The sequence below is a fragment of the Zootoca vivipara genome, chromosome 17 (genome assembly GCF_963506605.1).
Source record: "Zootoca vivipara chromosome 17, rZooViv1.1, whole genome shotgun sequence".
Classification (NCBI taxonomy): Eukaryota; Metazoa; Chordata; class Lepidosauria; order Squamata; family Lacertidae; genus Zootoca; species Zootoca vivipara.
This window is the reverse complement of record NC_083292.1, coordinates 7,714,461-7,732,446: the sequence shown is the minus strand read 5'-3', so window position 1 is coordinate 7,732,446 and position 17,986 is coordinate 7,714,461. Positions and strand designations below refer to the sequence as shown.

At 44.9% G+C, this 17,986-nt stretch overlaps 1 protein-coding gene across 2 annotated transcripts; it reads right to left on the bottom strand.

The window, feature by feature from the left end:
- Positions 1 to 9,098: 9,098 nt before the first annotated feature.
- RAN (RAN, member RAS oncogene family) lies at positions 9,099 to 17,706 on the bottom strand. Of its 2 annotated transcripts, none has more exons than XM_035099033.2 (7): positions 17,490 to 17,706; positions 16,519 to 16,567; positions 12,606 to 12,690; positions 11,780 to 11,905; positions 11,190 to 11,377; positions 9,605 to 9,775; positions 9,099 to 9,494 (listed from the first exon to the last, which is right to left on the bottom strand). In XM_035099033.2, exons 2-7 carry the CDS (start codon positions 16,555 to 16,557, stop codon positions 9,450 to 9,452), a joined length of 654 nt encoding a protein of 217 aa, XP_034954924.1. In that variant the 5' UTR covers positions 16,558 to 16,567; positions 17,490 to 17,706; the 3' UTR covers positions 9,099 to 9,449. The 2 variants fall into 2 exon arrangements, with proteins under 2 accessions (XP_034954924.1, XP_034954925.1); XM_035099034.2 differs by lacking the exon at positions 17,490 to 17,706 and adding an exon at positions 17,098 to 17,211.
- Positions 17,707 to 17,986: the final 280 nt, after the last annotated feature.

Genomic DNA, 17,986 nt, shown 5'->3' with positions numbered 1-17,986 from the left:
TGGGGAAGGCCTTCAGATTCCCTTTCTGTATGATTACGGACCTCAATTTCACCACGAAGCTGAAGGTTCTTATGGACTAGCAAAGATTGTCTTATGGACTAGCCATTTAAAGATTATTATTCTCTTTCTCCAGAAGATCTATCCCCTTCTCACTGAATTGAGACACAAGTAGAGCGTTTCTCAAAACTCTACTTCTCCTTTCCTAAATTCCACATCCCAGTTCTCACTTGTCTCTATACTCTTAAAAGACACCCGTCACACTCTGTTAACCTAACACCCAGCTCAGAGACTTCCTTCTCTGGCTGTAGATCTTTCTCAGAGTGGATTTTACACACAGCTCAGAAGCTATACTCTTATCCAGCAGCCTTTCCCAAAAGGTGGCTGGGACATTTCTAGACTACCAGTCCCATCAGCTGACCATTGGAGTCTGAAATCATCTGGGGAGTCAAGGCTGGAAAAAGCTGACCTAAAAAGAAGAGTTGTGTTATCAGGGCCGGCCCAAGACATTTCGGCACCTGAGGCAAACCACAAAATGACACCCCTCCTTGGCAGAGAAGAAGGGGCGAGCGAGGATTAGCATCAGGAATAAAGGTGGAGAGCTGGACCATAAAGAAGGCTGATCGCCAAAGAATTGATGCTTTTGAATTATGGTGCTGGAAGAGACTCTTGAGAGTCCCATGGACTGCAAGAAGATCAAACCTCTCCATTCTGAAGGAAATCAGCCCTGAGTGCTCACTGGAAGGACAGATCATGAAGCTGCGGCTCCAATACTTTGGGCACCTCATGAGAAGAGAAGACTCCCTGGAAAAGACCCTGATGTTGGGAAAGATGGAGGGCACAAGGAGAAGGGGACGACAGAGGACGAGATGGTTGGACAGTGTTTTCGAAGCTATGAACATGAGTTTGACCAAACTGCGGGAGGCAGTGGAAGACAGGAGTGCCTGGCGTGCTCTGGTCCATGGGGTCACGAAGAGTCGGACACGACTAAACAACAACAAGCACCTGTTGCCACTGTGGATCCTGCCATCTGAGGCAGTCGCCTCACCTTGCCTCATGGGTGGGCCAGCCCTGCATGTTGTAGAGAACTGCAGGACCCTCAGCAATCTTAATATTTTGGTGAGGATCCAAGCAGAAGGGTTGCCTGTTGTGTTGAATTAACACTGATGCTGCTAAGGAAGGGCTTTTTGGCTTCCCCCACCTCCCTGCCACTCTTCCTTCCAGCTTGTTTGAATGCCTCTTTATTAAGTGTAATCATGCTCAATTTGTTCTACTAATTATGCGCAGCTGGGTGTCAGGCAGACAGCGCCACAGCAGATCAGATTGCTGCTTGTTCCCGGTTCCCAAACTTCCCCTCCCTGGTGGACGCAATAGAATTTGGGGCTTCGGCTGTCCTTCTTGGTTACCCAGATTGCCTTCCTTTAAAAAGAAAATAATAAATTGGCGGAGCTGAGGGATGGCAAGGAGCAATCGTGCTCTGGTCCATGGGGTCACGAAGAGTTGGACATGACTAAACGACTAAACAACAACAACAAAGGAGCAATGGAGGAGTATTTTGCAGTAATCTCTTCATCTCCAAGGAGGACTTTCCAGAGCAGTTTTGCTTTTGCTTTGGGCAACAGAAGTAGATCAGGAACTTTTTTGTAGGAAGATATTTGGATGGTTTTACATGGATCGGTAAGAATTTAGACTCAACTCCCAGTCATTTTCACAATTGCAAGCCAAAAACGCAGAACTAATGCTAATATTTTGCTTGTTGCTTAGTCTCTACATTCCTCACCTGCAAAATAGGATTATTTAATGATCTGTTTTTTTTAAAAAATGTATTGCCTGCCCTTCCCCAAAAGGTCCCAGGCTGTATTGAAACGATTACGAAGATGAAAATACTGGAATATTGACTGGTCACATTTATAGATTGGCGAATCTGTCTGTTTAGGTTTCTCCCAGATTGTCATACTTCCAGTCTTAAATTTAGTTCTTAACATTTCCATTTCCATAGCCATTTGCATTTTTTCCATAGAGTAGCTGCAACTCCTATCTAGTTTTATACCAGATCTATTTCGAAATGGAGATGGTCCAGCCAGCCCGACATATTAGTTTCCCCCCCCCAGGTTAAAAAAAGGTAAAGGACCCCTGACAGTTAAGTACATCCCGCAAACGACTCTGGGGTTGCGGTGCTCATCTTGCTTTACTGGCCGAGGGAGCCGGCGTTTGTCCGCAGACAGTTTTTCTGGGTCATGTGGCCAGCATGACTAAGTTGCTTCTGGCGAAACCAAAGCAGTGCATGGAAATGCCATTTACCTTCCCGCTGGAGCGGTACCTATTTATCTACTTGCACTTTGATGTGCTTTCGAACTGCTAGGTTGGCAGGAGCTGGGACCGAGCAACGGGAGCTCACCCCGTCGCGGGGATTTGAACCACCGACTTTCTGATCGGCAAGCCCAAGAGGCTCAGTGGTTTAGACCACAGCACCAAATCTCATTGCCACAGACCCACATGTCTGTTAACCGCCTGGAAAGAGAGGAGACATGCAGTTTCCTTGCCTCCAAGTTGTCCATCGGGAGTCGGCTGGTATTCCTCAACGGGGGTTGAATTTGACTTCAAGTTTTCCAGTTCCTGGTCTTTAAGTTGCAGGCTATTAGCCTTCATTGACTGCCAGCCCCATACTCATTTTAAGACGTCCTAAATGCACCCTGATAAGCCACTTCAATACAGTCTGTAAACGAAAGCTCCACTTGCTGAAGGTCCTTATATTTGTAATGTGGTGCTTTCTTTGCTCTGCTTACATATATACAGGACAATATCTAACATATATTTTTAACTTCCTTTGTTTTCGCAGTACAACAGGAAAGGTGACCAGGCATTAACTCGCTTGAGATGTCACAGCAAGTGGTTGTGTTTGCAAGTGGATATAATTAAGGAGGAAAGGCGTGCAAGGCCATTGTGTGGAGTGAGGGAGGTGGGAACAGAAGAAATATGGCATAAACAGCTGCCTGCACAGTGTGTTCACACCATTTTGAGAACTGGCTTCACACTATCATTTATAAAGAGAACAACGTAACAGAGGCAATGCTGGTCTTTAGGGGCATAGCTCAGTGGCAGAGCATCTGCCTTGCATGCAGAAGGTCCCAGGTTCAATCCTCACCATCTCCAGGTAGGGCGGGGAGAGCATCCCTGCCAGAAACTCTGGAGAGCTGCTGCCAGTCAGTGTTGACAATACTGAGCTAGATGGACCAGTAGTCTGTTACTGCAGGATGAACACTTTTAGTTAATGTTCTTTTTATCATCTGGTGTGTTTTGAATTTGGCACTGTATTTTTTTAAATTAAAAAACACATTTAAGTGACTTTAAGCAATTTTTTAGTAAGCAACAAATAATGAACAAATAAATATTAAACGCTTCTCCTGCCGTCGGAAACAATAGGAGAGACAGAGGACGGCTATTACTTCCTCTCCTTTTTCTTTGGGTGTTTTAAGCTACCCTGTGCTGCAGCTTAATACAGTTGACATATATAAAAGCTAGGCTAAAAGGCAGATGCAGTTCGTCAACTCAAGTTGCGGAGCTTGCATGGGTGCATAGCTCCATCATGTGGGCTCTCAGCACTGTGGGAATATTTCTCTTTTAAAGTCGGTCATTTTTCTGCTCTCCATCAGGCCTTGGCTGAGGCAGGCTTTGCTCCAACCAGGTCAGAAATGAGCCATTTTCGCAAGAGCACATCACCCCTGGTCTGCACTGGAGCTGTGACAGGGCTGGTTCAGCCAAGCCCTGCTTGGATCACGCATACACACAAAAACCCTGGAAACTGTGGGGAAACGGATTGTTTTAAGATAACAGCAGAGGTGGATAGTTCCATAGCCATAACTGGATCCTTCACTAGCATGCGGCTCCTGGGTGGTTGGCCAAGGGTGCAGTGCTCTCTTTTTTTGCTACACCCAAAGGTGCCGGAACACACCTCCCTCAGAATACCTACCCCAGATCCCAAAGAGGATATATCACAGGGGTTAGCAAACTATGGCCCGGGAGCCGGATGAGGCCCCCAGGCTCGTAAATCCGGCCCGTGCCGCAAAGCTGGAACCCACTGCGAAGCAGAGACTCCTAGCGATGGCGACAGGAGAAAGAGGCCGAGCGGCGGCAGCTCTGCCAATCAAACGCGGTGCCTGGTTTACCTCAGCACGGTGCGGGGACGTCTCTGCCAATCAACTGTTGCGCACTGGTTTGATTGGCAGTTTGATTGGCCTCCCTGGTGCTCCTGTGGGCCAGAGAGCGGGGCAGACATGCTCGCTCTGCCTACCCGCTTCATGAGAAGCAGAAGCAGTGGCGTTGGTGGCGGAAGTGGCAGCCCCTGGGGAGGTAAGCACAGCGCCTTCTTTCTCTAGGCCGGGAGGAAGCCCGTTTCGCGCCACCACTGCCAGCCCTTCGGCGAATAAGGCAGGCGGCAAACAGAGGAGGCTGGGGGTGGGGTGGGGCGAGGACGACTACTTGCCCCCCTCACAGTGTGCATAGGAATTAGTTTTTTAAAAATATATATAGTCCGGCCCCCCACAAGGTCTGAGGGACAGTGGACTGGCCCCCCTGCGGAAAGTTTGCTGATGCATGGCTTTGCGGTGCGTCACCCAGTAGCTGGAAGGCTGCAGAGTCCTGCTGCTCCTCCGGCTCACCTGTGCCTCTCCTGAGCCTGTAGAGGATATCCCCTTTGGGCATACCTGCCAAGTTGCTGTCAGAGAAATAGGGGACCGGGCCGGAAATAGCAGACCGGAAGTAGCGCTGCCGCCATTTTGGAACTGGGCGGAGCATGCTCAGAAGTGACTTTTGATGCTGCTTTGCCCAGTTCCAAAATGGCCGCCACGCCAGAATAAACCGGGGGGAAACCCCCCCCCCCAAATCTGTTTTTTCAGCTAGGAACAGCTGGGAAAATGGGGATTTCCTGGGGAAAATGGGAGACTTGGCAGCTATGCCTTTGGGCTCCGAGGAGGGTCTCCTCATGACCCAGAGGTGCAGCGGGGCTTTGCTGAAGCTGGTCAGGTCTCTCCCACTTCCAGGGCCCAGCTGAGAGGCAAGATTCATTCCCCTCTCCTTACAACAATTCTAAGAGTTGGACATAGTGATGCTAGTTATCTGTACACGTGCAAAGCTCTGGCTCAGCTGGTTGGTGGTGATCACGATTCTTTTTTCACTTGCAGTAATAAGATAAAAGGAAGAAGCACTCGGGAATTAAACTAAAAGAGATCCAAAATGATAATACCTTTTTGAAACTGTAAAACATCTCCACTCCAGTATTTTAAGGCCTCTTTTTTGTATGGAGTTACCTGAATTCCAAGATAATACTGTAATCAGAGGTCTTCTCCTTGTGCCCCTACTGCAGAAGGTGGTGACAAAGGGAAAGACCTTCGCAGTGGTGCTGGGTCATTTCTGGAATGCAGCATTAACAAACATTAACATCTTTTCAGCACCAGGCAAATGTGTTTCTGTTCTCCCAGGCATTTTGAGAGTAATAGCTTTGTAGTACTGTACATGGATCTTTTTCTGAAAGACACTGGTGATCGTGCCTAGGTGATGAGTTTTGCAGAGGGGAAATATTTACTTATTATGCATAATTAGTGCACGAATACTTTGTTATTTTAATTTAAATTTTAGAATACAAACTACTTTTGTTAAATCACACTGGATTGTATTCAACAAAATTCTACTGATTCAGCACCCTGAAATAAATCGGCATGACTTGGTTTATTAACTTCAGTAGGTCAACTCTATGTAGAATTATACTTGGGGATAGTGACAAAATAAATTCTAATGATTAAAGGGCTTTTCTTTACCTGCATGAAGCTCGCTCATGAGTTTTGGTGGGTGTTTCTTTGCTGGGAACCAGTTGCCGATTGCAGCTTCACGACTGGTGCATACTGAGCAAACCACACAAGCACAACCTTCACACAATGAAGCAAAAGGTAAAGGAAAAGGACCCCTGGATGGTTAAGTCCAGTCACAAGTGACTATGGGATGCAGTGCTCATCTTGCTTCAGACTGAGGCAGACAGCATATGTTCAGTTCTCCGTGCCATGTGGCCAGCATGACTAAACCACTTCTGGCGCAATGGAACATCGTGACGGAAGCCAGAGCGCACGGAAACACTGTTTACCTTCCCGCCGGAGTGGTACCTATTTATCTACTTGCACTGGTGTGCTGTGTGCTGTCAAACTGCTAGGTTTGTAGGAGCTTGGACAGAGCAACGGGAGCTTCCGATCAGCAAGCCAATGAGGCTCAGTGGTTTAGACCACAGTAAACTGTGTTTCCATGCAATCTGGTTTCCGTCACAGTGTTTCATTGCATATTTAATATTAAAAATGAGGGCATTTTTTAAGAAATATTTTAACACCCCACTTTCATCTCAGTCATCTTTAAGTTTCCTGATCTGGGATTAATCTTTTAACCCCAAGCTGCCACATGGGACTACCTCCTCCCCGCAAAAAGAAATGTTAACATTTTTGCACCTCTCATTTTCCTAGCCATGGCAACTGGCAATTCTGGATTGAATTTGCCAAGATGCTTCTCAAAAATGTCCTTTTTAGGACAGGAACTAACAATCCTCCTACATCATTAACACAAATTACTGCTGTTATGAATTGGCACTGGGCTTAATTTTGCATAAAAGGCAAAGGGACCCCTGACCATTAGGTCCAGTCGTGACCGACTGAGGTTGCGGCGCTCATCTTGCGTTATTGGCCGAGGGAGCCCGCGTACAGCTTCCAGGTCTTGTGGCCAGCATGACAAAGCTGCTTCTGGCGAACCAGAGCAGCGCACGGAAACGCCATTTACCTTCCCGCTTGGAGCGGTACCTATTTATCTACTTGCACTTTGACGTGCTTTCGAACTGCTAGGTTGGCAGGAGCTGGGACCGAGCAACAGGAGCTCACCCCGTTGTGGGCATTTGAACCGCCAACCTTCTGATCAGCAAGCCCTAGGCTCTGAGGTTTTAACCCACAGCACCACCTGCATACCCTTGCCTTTAATTGAATTATCAGATTGTAATTGTTTCATTATGGGACACGGGTGACGCTGTGGTCTAAACCACTGAGCCTCTTAGACTTGCCGATCAGAAGTTCGGAGGTTCGAATCCCTGCGATGGGATGAGCTCCTGTTGCTTGGTCCCAGCTCCTACCAACCTAGCAGTCCAAAAACACGCCAAAAAGTGCAAGTAAATAGGTACTGCTCCAGCGGGAAGATAAATGGCATTTCTGTGCGCTGCTCTGGTTTCGGTGTTCCGTTGTGCCTGAAGCGCCTTAGCCATGCTGGCCACATGACACGTCTGCGGACAAACGCCGGTTCCCTCGGCCTGTAGAGTTGAGTTCCACAACCCGTGTCATCTGCAACTGGACTTAACTGTCAGGGGTCCTTTACCTTTTACCTTTGTTTCATTACCATTTAACGCCAATGTTTACATTTCTCTCTCTGCATACTCACACAGTATGCCTTCATTCATAGCTTACAAAGGTAAAGGTAAAGGGACCCCTGACCATTAGGTCCAGTCGTGACCGACTCTGGGGTTGCGCGCTCATCTCGCATTATTGGCCGAGGGAGCCGGCGTATAGCTTCCAGGTCATGTGGCCAGCATGACAAAGCCGCTTCTGGCAAACCAGAGCAGCACATGGAAACGCCGTTTACCTTCCCGCTGTAGCCTATTTATCTACTTGCATTTTGATGTGCTTTCGAACTGCTAGGTTGGCATTCATAGCTTACAAAAGTTAACACCAAAGAAATGTGACAAGTCCTTCAAGGTGCCACAAGGCTTCTAAAATGGTTTTCCTGGTTTTATTATTATATGTCCACTTTTAAGGCTTGCAGTCTTTTTGATATACCATTAAACTACAATGGACACTTTCCCCCCATATACACAAAAACCTAGGGCTGTCATTGAACAGTCAGCATTGGAGGATGTGTACTGCCGTACACCCCATTGCGGGGATTCGAACCGTCCTAGACTCTGATTACTCAACATGACTAAGACAGGTCCATTAATTTCAATGGATCTACTTTGAATAAAGTAGGTTAGTTGAATAAATGTTAGTTGAATACTTCCCGTTGAAACCCCCTAGTTCAAGAACTGATACTATCTACACTATGTACTTTAGAATCACATTAACATACAACCAGAGTATTTAGTCTTCTGACACCCAGATCTTCTTTCTTGCAGTGTTCATTCTACATGCTCTGATTTTACTGCATTTATTGCAGATATAGAATCTCTCTCGTGACCTGGTTTATAAATATTTAAGAGCCTCAACACTGGTGTTTCCTTTTTCCAGCGTTGCTCCTTCCCATTTCTTTCTTGCTTTGGGCCCAGCCTCGCCAGCACAGAAACCTAGTAGCTAGCAGAACACCATGGACATTTGAAAAATTGTGAATAGCTTCTATGCAGGGTGGAATTTTATTCATAAGTGCAATGCTCAAGAGATAAGAGCCCTGTGCTCACCTGATGCAACTCATGACCTGGAAGGCAAACTTCCATAGGCCCTCAAGTGTCTGAAGGGAAGCTTAGATATTAACTGTGGTGGAGTAAATGGTTACTGCCCCACCCCGCCTTCCCAGCACACAACAATGAAAAATTCCCACACGCTACACAACTGGTTAACATGCACAGCACTTTATGATGCTTTAGTATTACACTTTATTTGGCCAGCTCTCCTAACTTGTACAAAGGAAAGTGAACTGGTAATTTAAGAATAAAGTCCCATAAAACTTGCCTTCAGCTAATATGCTAAAAAGTGCTGCTTTAAATATATAGTATTGCCTATCTGCAGCCAAATGGGGGAAAGAGATGTGCAAGTGACGAAACCGTTTCCTACTGCATGCCTTTACAGTGCTATGGACAAATCTCCAAAAAGCAGGCCTAAATGATTAGGCCCTATGCCACAATTTCAATCCAATCCAAACACAATCCAATTGTCTTAAAACCAAGTATGGCAGCTTTTCCAGAATGTGAATTTACCGACTGCTAGCCAGAGCACTTGGCCTGTTTAGGGTTAAAAGTGTTTTTACTCTGCCTCAAATTTGGCTGAAGCTTTGAGGACTCTGAATAACTATTCTTAAATTCATGAAGAGTCACTTGCTTGGATATTTGAAATACAACTTTATTATGGTCTAAAGAAAAAGGAATGGGAATGACAGTAACAAACAAGATTTACCACTGAATACTGTGATGCGACTGCAGCAGGTTCGAAACTCAAAATGGGGAGTAAATTGCAGTCCAAAACAGCTAAATATGCAGGTCCAAAATGAAGGAATTTTTTTTAACTGCCACATTCACTCCAAAGCCCATTCTCTCTTTCAGCATTTCAAAGATTAAAGCACATGTTCTGCTCAGCTAGAATAATAAAGTGGCAAACACGCTGCACCACTGACATCACAGGACAGTTGCCTATAAAACTAGACTTCTGACGCTGGGCTTCAGCTTCACTCCCTCACAGGTCATCATCTTCATCTGGCAGTGCAGTGGTCTGAGCAATCTGAAATATGGGGGGGGGGGGGGAGATGGAAAACAAGTTTAGTAACATTCTAAAGTCAATGGCAACAACAAGCAGATCACAATCTCAAGTCCTTTTATGAGCTCATTTACCTGTAAATCTTGCTCATACTGTGCTGCCAATGCTGGATCCATAACGACCTCTGGTGGTGCAAGAGCAGGCATGGCAACGAATTCCAAGTTGGGATCTCCGATTAGCTTTCTTGCCAGCCAAAGAAAGGGTTTCTCAAAATTATAGTTACTCTTGGCTGAAATATCGTAGTACTGGAGAAAAAGAGAGATTGCACATTTAGAAACAAACCAGAGAGGAATCAGTATCCATATGTTGTTGCAGAAACAAAGTTCCACGGCAGCTTAAAACACAAACTGTTTAACTGTGCCACAAGCCCTGCAGATGCATGAAGTTTTCCTCAATGGGCAAATAAGCCCACTGCTTTCTCTCCCACTACAAGGTGGAAAATTAACATTGCACAGAACCTCAGAAGACTTGTGCATTATCAACACTAGGCCTGAGTTTGAGGGCCAGAGTGTGATGGCACCTTCACGTAGCGGTGTATCGTGGATGGTGCCTGCCTGTGCCTGACTCCCTCCGCTGCCAGTGCCTGGCACAGAGGCTGTAGCTTGTTCCTCCCTCTGCTTTTCAACATTGTGATGTATCACTGTACTGTATCGTAATGTTTGGCTGGTGATACATGACAATGCTGAAAAGCTGACAATGTATACAAAGTATCAAAGATGTGATGATGATGATAATATAGCAATAAACGAAAACAAACCATGGCTAATAAATGTAAAGGGGAATTTTTTGGGATAATTTACTGAAGAACATTTCACCCAGCTCTTTCTTTCATCCACCTGCGTTAACTTCACCAGGGTGGTGGCAACCTAAGACTAACTGAAGAATTTTCTATCCAGTTCAGTTTTTACACACTATCTTGAACATCCTTTATTTTTCTATTGCCATCAGGTTCAATGCTTGGACATTACCCATTTGTTGAATGGTTCATTTATTCAGACTTTAAAACGTTCACTGTGCATATAATTCATTCCATGTTTTTGGCAGAACTAGTACTGATCTGCACATAGCATTGTAACATGTTTTTGTTTGTTTGGTCTTTAGTCTATCTTTAGTTCAGTTATTATCCCAGTAAATTCCCTTTTACATTTATTAGCCAGTTTGTGGTGGTTTGATTTGGTTTAATGCTGAAAAGCTAACATTGCCCAGCCCTAATTACCACTTAATCCCATTCTGAATGTTGCAGTCCTCCTGCACATTCAAGTTTGGCAGAATGCTTATGGTACGGTACCAATGATTTTCTGTGTCCATGTGGTACAATTCCCCTCTAGTCATATCCATGTGCATAAACATACACCCAGCTGTGGTGTTCTGAGATGAACTTCATGCAAATAAATAGCTGACAAAAGTTTATGCCACATAGAATTATCTTCCAATGAACCTTCCTTTAACATAGCCTTTTACATACTACTCATCATCAGAAGGAATTTAGAAGTAGATTTCATTATCTAAATTTTTCTACAGCAATGTGATGTGAACTAAGAAACCAAAATTAGAGAGGACGTGGCTCCTTTACTTCTTCCCAAAACAACTGACCCACCACCCTACTGCTTTTGTCTTCCCTTCTTAACTATTATCTTTAGCAGGAGAACTTTATCTTACCTGCAGGTTCTTCTTCCTGTGGAAAACAATCGACTTTGCTTTGACTTTCCTGTCCTTGATATCCACTTTGTTGCCACACAAAACTATGGGGATATTCTCACACACCCGTACCAGATCTCTATGCCAGTTGGGTACGTTCTTGTATGTAACTCTTGATGTTACATCAAACATTATGATGGCACATTGAGCTAAAAAGTTGAAAAGATTTGTAGTTAATTAACAGTGATCAAACTCACACAAAACTAACCTTAGCAGCTGTATTTTTATGATTAAAGAGCCCACAACCCAATATTTCAAAATAAAGCATGGAAATGGCAAAAAACTATGCTTGTTTATTTAGTTACTTTCTGATGTCTTCCAACTAAAGTCCTGCACAATTGTGATAATCTAAAACATGTTCATAACACATTGGTGCAGACCAGAACCTTCACAAGCAGCTGCCAGTGATTACATTGGCCGATGCCCTTCAAAAAGCCAAAATAAAACTAGAGGTTGCTGCAATTAAATTACAGACATTTCACACTCTGGTCAGGTAGCAAAAGTGTGCTTTGAGAAGTTAATCAGTCAAAATAGCTGTGCAGACGACTTACCTTGGATGTAGTAGCCATCTCGCAGACCTCCAAATTTCTCCTGTCCAGCTGTGTCCCATACATTAAATTTAATAGGACCTCTGTTAGTGTGGAACACCAGAGGATGAACTTCAACACCCAGAGTAGCTGCAATTACATAAAATCTCTGTTGGAACATTGCATGTAGAAGGCACGAGTGCATATTCTAATTGACCTGTAGGCTATCAGCAAGTGTGACAAAACATGAGGAGAACATGGACCTTCACTTACATAAGAGCATGGTTATTCACATTCATCTATTTAATAAGGCTGGCATTCAAAACCCACTTGCCCAAAACAATGGGATGTTTTTTATCTTGTCAACAAAAGATCTAAGATGCTTGTGACACTGCCCTCAAAGGCTTCCATTTACATAAGGGATGGAGAAACCTGAGGCTCTCCAGAAGTTCCTGAGCTCTAACTCCAGGCTGGGGCTGATGCAACTTACAGTCCGGTATTAGGTTCATCAGCCCTGATCTACAGCTTCACATTTTTCATTGCATGATCTGGTACATTCTTTTCCCTGGAACCAATTTATTTTGCCTACCGCCATCCCCTCTTCCAACATCAATCAACTGACAACAGAGAAAAAAATCAAATTGTATTACAAATTCAGATGCCCCTTAACTAGTGTTAAGTCACACAACTGTAGATGCTCAAAAAAACCTTGTACATTATAAAAAACACATTACCACTTTATTTTACTGAAATCTACTTTGTCTAAAATAAGCTACCAAAGTTATTTTACGTAAAGATTACATATCACTAATATAGCAGCCTAATAGAATAAGGAAGACATTTGACATACCTACATACTTCTTCTCAAATTCACCAGTCAAGTGACGTTTTACAAATGTTGTTTTACCAGTACCACCATCACCAACCAAAACAAGCTGTTGAAATACAAATTTAAAGAATTCAGATACTTTTGTACTGTAACTACATCCTAGGTCTACCAACAATGGAAGTATTGCTCTAGCTTGACAGGTATAGAGATTAGAGTTTTAGGCCAGGGCTGGGGAAATCCTAGTTCAAACCCCACATAGCTGGCTTAGGCCAGTAATTCTCTCACAACCTAACTTTCCACAAAGGATTGTTATGAGCATGGAGGGTGGGTGGAGGTAATTAGGGGAAACCAAATATGGCACCTTGAGCTATTAGAAATAAAGAATGTAAAATAAATGTATTAAGTACAGTGGTACCTCGGTTTAAGTACACAATTGGTTCCAGAAGTCTGTACTTAACGTGAAGCGTACTTAACCTGAAGCAAACTTTCCCACTGAAAGTAATGGAAAGTGGATTAATCCGTTCCAGACGGGTCCGCGGAGTACTCAACCTTAAGTGTACTTAACCTGAAGTATGAGTGTAATTGGTTCCGGAAGTGCATACTTAACCTGAAGCGAACTTTCCCACTGAAAGTAATGGAAAGTGGATTAATCCGTTCCAGATGGGTCCACGGAGTACTTAAACTGAAAGTACTCAAACCGAAGTGTACTTAAACCGAGGTATGACTGTACTTACATTAAATCTTGGTTGTTGAACCTTGACTTGACAGGTAGGTATTTAGGCATTCCCATTCCTTCTGGACTATTTGATTTGATTTGTTCCTTAAGGCTTCAGTCAACTTAGCAAGTTCCAAGTACTCGCTCAGCTACTGTAGCCAATCTTCTCTAGTTAATATATGGCCACGCTTCCAGTACTTGGCTATTAGTACTCTAGTCGCCGTCGCTGCATAGAAAAATAGTTTTAATCTTTCTTTTGGGATATTGTCAGAATCCCAAGAAGGAATGATTCCAGTTTATTGTGAAATGTGATTTTTAGTAATTTTTTCATTTCCTCGTAGATGGTGTCCCAGAAATTTTTTTATTTCTGGGCACGACCACCACATATGAAAGGTTCCCACATTTTCATCTGGTACCTAAAGATATGTAAGTAAGGCACAAGGTGCATTCTACAAGCAGGCAGCCACTGTAGAAAAGTCCCATTCTCACATTGCCACCTAGTCAGGTGAGCCAGGTCAGTTCTTAACATGAGATGTGGTCCTTGAGGTATTGTGGTCCTGAGCCGTTTAAGGCATTGTAGCAGGGGTAGGCAACCTAACGCCCAGGGGCCAGATGTGGCCCAATCACCTTCTCAATCCGGCCTGCAGATGGTCCAGGAATCAGCATGTTTTTACATGAGTAGAATGTGTCCTTTTATTTAAAATGCATTTCTGGGTTATTTGTGGGGCATAGGAATTCATTAATTTTTCTCCCACAAAATATAGTCAGGCCTACCACATGGACAGTGGACCAGCCCATGGCTGAAAAAGGTTGCTGACCCCTGCTTTATAGGTTAATCCCACAAAGCATTTACACACTGGCACATGTCCATTCTACCAGACTTTGTAGGACTAGTTCAGAGTAAGTAGCATATAGCTGCCATATAAAATGTTCATAACCATAACCAACGCCACTTCAACCAGGCTTAAAATCTATAACCTACGCATCTTCAAGATGAGTAGAAAACTAAACAAGATGACAAAATGTTCTTTTTGCATTGCCTGGGATAGAAGAGGAAGGTAAGACATAGGTGCTGGCCCTCTAGGATTTAATTCAGAGGAAAATGTGGCTTACATTCAACCTAGTGTCTATACACTGTATAGACTAGTTGGGCTAGTAGAGGAATAAAAATTAATTTACAACTTTAAGTATCTACTGTATAGGAGTCTGCAAAAATCACAAAGCGTGATAAATAATTTTAACCTAAATCATTTTAACAAATGTGACTGGTCTATGGGTCTTGGCAGACCACTTAAGGATTTTCTGCCTGCTGTAACAATTGTCACACTGTGCTAGGTGTTGTATGGTATTTAATTTTATTTTGAAAACACACCACGTACCACCTGAAAAAAGCTCAGGGACCACAGGTAATCTGTGGATCAGAATTTGAGAACTCCTGCTCTAGAGCAAATATGAAGTCACCGGGGGGGGGGGGGAGTCCTTTCAGGTCTACTTGTTATTTGCTCAACAACTTCTAAAATACCAATTTAGGCTTGGGTTAAAATATTGTTTCCTCTCTTGGCCCTCACACATGTTCACTTCATCAAATCTGGCCCTCTGTGAAAAAAGTTTGGGCACCCCTGCTCTAGCAGAATGCCTCACATACCATCGGTGACTAATCAAAGGTATCTCCAAAAAAGATACATCTGACATCATCTGGTCTCACTTTTTTTCTTTTATTGAAGAACAGCAGCCTATTTTAATGCCACGAGCATTACAGAGGTGTCTGTGAAGGGGGTATATTGATTGAAAATGTATTGTAACTTTCGAATAATTTTTTGGGTTTTTTTAAAAAAAAAGTCTACTTGTGTGATGTTGGATGTCCACATTTTTCCAAGATGTAAAATGTAATAAGTTTCCAAGCACAATTCAAAGTGTTGGTGCTGACACTTAAAGCCCTAAACGGCCTCGGTCCAGTATACCTGAAGGAGCGTCTCCACCCCCATCCTTCTGCCTGGACACTGAGGTCCAGCGCCAAGGGCCTTCTGGTGGCTCCCTCGCTGTGAGAAGCCAACTTACAGGGAACCAGGCAGAAGGCCTTCTCGGTAGTGGCACCCGCCCTGTGGAACGCCCTCCCACTGGATGTCAAAGAGAAAAACATCTACCAGACTTTTAGAAGACATCTGAAGGCAGCCCTGTTTAGGGAACCTTTTAATGTTTAACAGACCATTGTATTTTAGTATTTTGTTGGAAGCCGCCCAGAGTGGCTGAGAAAATCCAGCCAGATAGATGGGTGGGGTATAAATAATAAATTATTAATTATTATTATTATATTATCATCATCATCTTGCAAATTTGTACAATCACTTCCCTGACTGAGCTATAATCCAACCAAAAGGCAAGCTAGTACTTAATACATCTGAGACTATACTACCCTGTGCTTTAGCTTAGATATCCACTTTTAAAGGCTTACAGATAACAACTGTGTAGGCATAATAAGTGGAAAGTCATTTTTTTAATTGAACATGTGACATTAGAAAGAAATTGCACAAGTTACACATTAATGCCACAAAAAGCGCTGAAGGACATAAATTGTTATTGAAAGCATACAACACAATTTACTGTATATAGCTCACTGTAATATGCAAAAAATCTAAAAAGTCCCAAACATTCATAACTGTCTACCTATTTAAATGTGTCCCCACATTCTAATTAGTAACTTAATCAAATTGTAATTTGTACAGCCCTGGCAGAAAAGGTGAGCATCAAGTCTTCTCTTGAATAAAAAAATGTCATCAAAACCTATGGAAACAAAGCAGACAGACACCCAAGCCTCCAATCCTATACACACTTAAATGAGTTAAATCCAATTGAAGTTAATGGACCTTTTTCTAAGTAAGCATGCAGAATTGCACCCCCCACACACACACGTGCAATCCCAAACAAACCTAGGAGACTTTAAAGGTTTACAAGGTCCATTTTGTTTTTATCGACCTTAAGCCTCTCAGAAGCCTTCTCAACGGAGTGGGTTTTTTTTAAAAAAAATCCTAATAAAACGGCCCATCATGGTTACAAGACATGTAGCCTAATGAACATCCTTGTGGGTTTTCATCAGCCTAACAAAAGAAGCTCCCAAGCTATTATCTAGGCGCTAGTATCACGAGTCGTTTTAAAGAAGTGGTTTCTTTCAAAGAGAAAGCAAGAAAAGGGAAGTGTGCGTGTCCCGGCCTCGCTCCTTACCTTAAACTGCACTTGAGGTTCTCCTTGCGGGGCGGCCATGCTGCTGCGTCTACACAGAGAGAGAGAAAGGCCCGATTGAGGTTAAGAAAAAAAAGCTCCCGTGCTGCGCTCATCGGCCCACGCCGCCCAAAAGGCGCGTGGCTCGCTCTCCATCCGGGTCAGGGAGGAAGCAGTAAATGGCGACCAAGGATTTTGTGTGTGTGTGTGTGTGTGTGTGTGTGCGCGCGCGCCTTTCTTTCCCCGCCCTCCATGCTCTCTCTCTAAACCCATCCCCCCCCTAGGATGGCTCAGCAGAATCTAGAAACTGCATTAAATTGGGGGGGGTTGCTAATAGCGTGGGCAGGTAGAGAGGAAACAATATTTTAAAAGATAATCCAAGACTCCCCCCCCAAAAAAATCCAATGCCTTTTACCTTTTATCAATTTTTTACGTTCCCAAACCAGCATGCATCATATATACGCGCACACATATAAGAATTTAACACGGAAGGAATGGGGGGGGACCTCACTCTCGTTTCTCTCCCTCCCCTCGCGCGACGATCCTCTCATCTCCGCCCCCCCCCCGTCCCCGCGCACTCACTCGCACCCTCGAGCCGGGGAGGGGGCGGCGGAATGTAGTTCTCTTTCAACGGCCTCCCCTCCAAACCGCCGTTCCCGGCCTCGCCTCCCGACTAACGGCGCGAGGGGAAGAGGGAAAGGGACCGCGGGGGATTGTGACGCGAGCGCGCGATGCAGCGCGTGCGTTCCCGCCGCCGCCGTCGTTCCCCACCCCCACGCCGCATCCCAACCCCTCCCCCCACCCGGCGTGAGGTAAATCCTGGGCCTTTCTCAAGAGCCACGCGAGGCCCGAGAGCTTCGAAGGCCTCATAGGCCTCTGCCTCGGGGAGGCCTCCTTGCCGCCGCTTCATCGCTCTCTTTTCTCTCTTTCTTTCTTTCTCTCTCTCCTCCACCCTGTTAATCGCCGTCCATTACCTTCTCGATGCGTCTCTCCGTTCTTCGTCTCCTGCTTCCGCCGCCTCCTCTGGTTTCTTTCTTTCTTTCCGTGTGTGTTTAAACTGGGCGGGCGGCTGAGGAAGAAGATGGCGGAAGCGCGGCGGTTCAAATAGCCGTAAAAAGAATGAGGCAAGGCGGGCTCGGCTCTGGGTGGGTTGGGAAAGGCGGGCAGGCGGGAGGGCGTGCGTGCGCGCGCACGGCGGGAGACGCGACGACGTCGGGGGAAGCACGCAACAGACGCAGGGTCGCAAACAGCCTAGAGCGCCGTGGGAGGGGCCGGGTTGTCACGTGGGAGAGGGTGAAACGCGCCGCGCAGAGCGGCCGCGTGGGACTTGCGCGCATGCGCGGCCCCGTCTCAAAGGCTGCCGGTAGCCTGGAAGTACACTTTGTCCTGGGCGCGCGTGCGCAGTAGGCACTCAAGCCGCCCCGTGCAGAGCCTCGTGTGGGAGATGGTGGCGGGAAAACCTTGTTTTCCT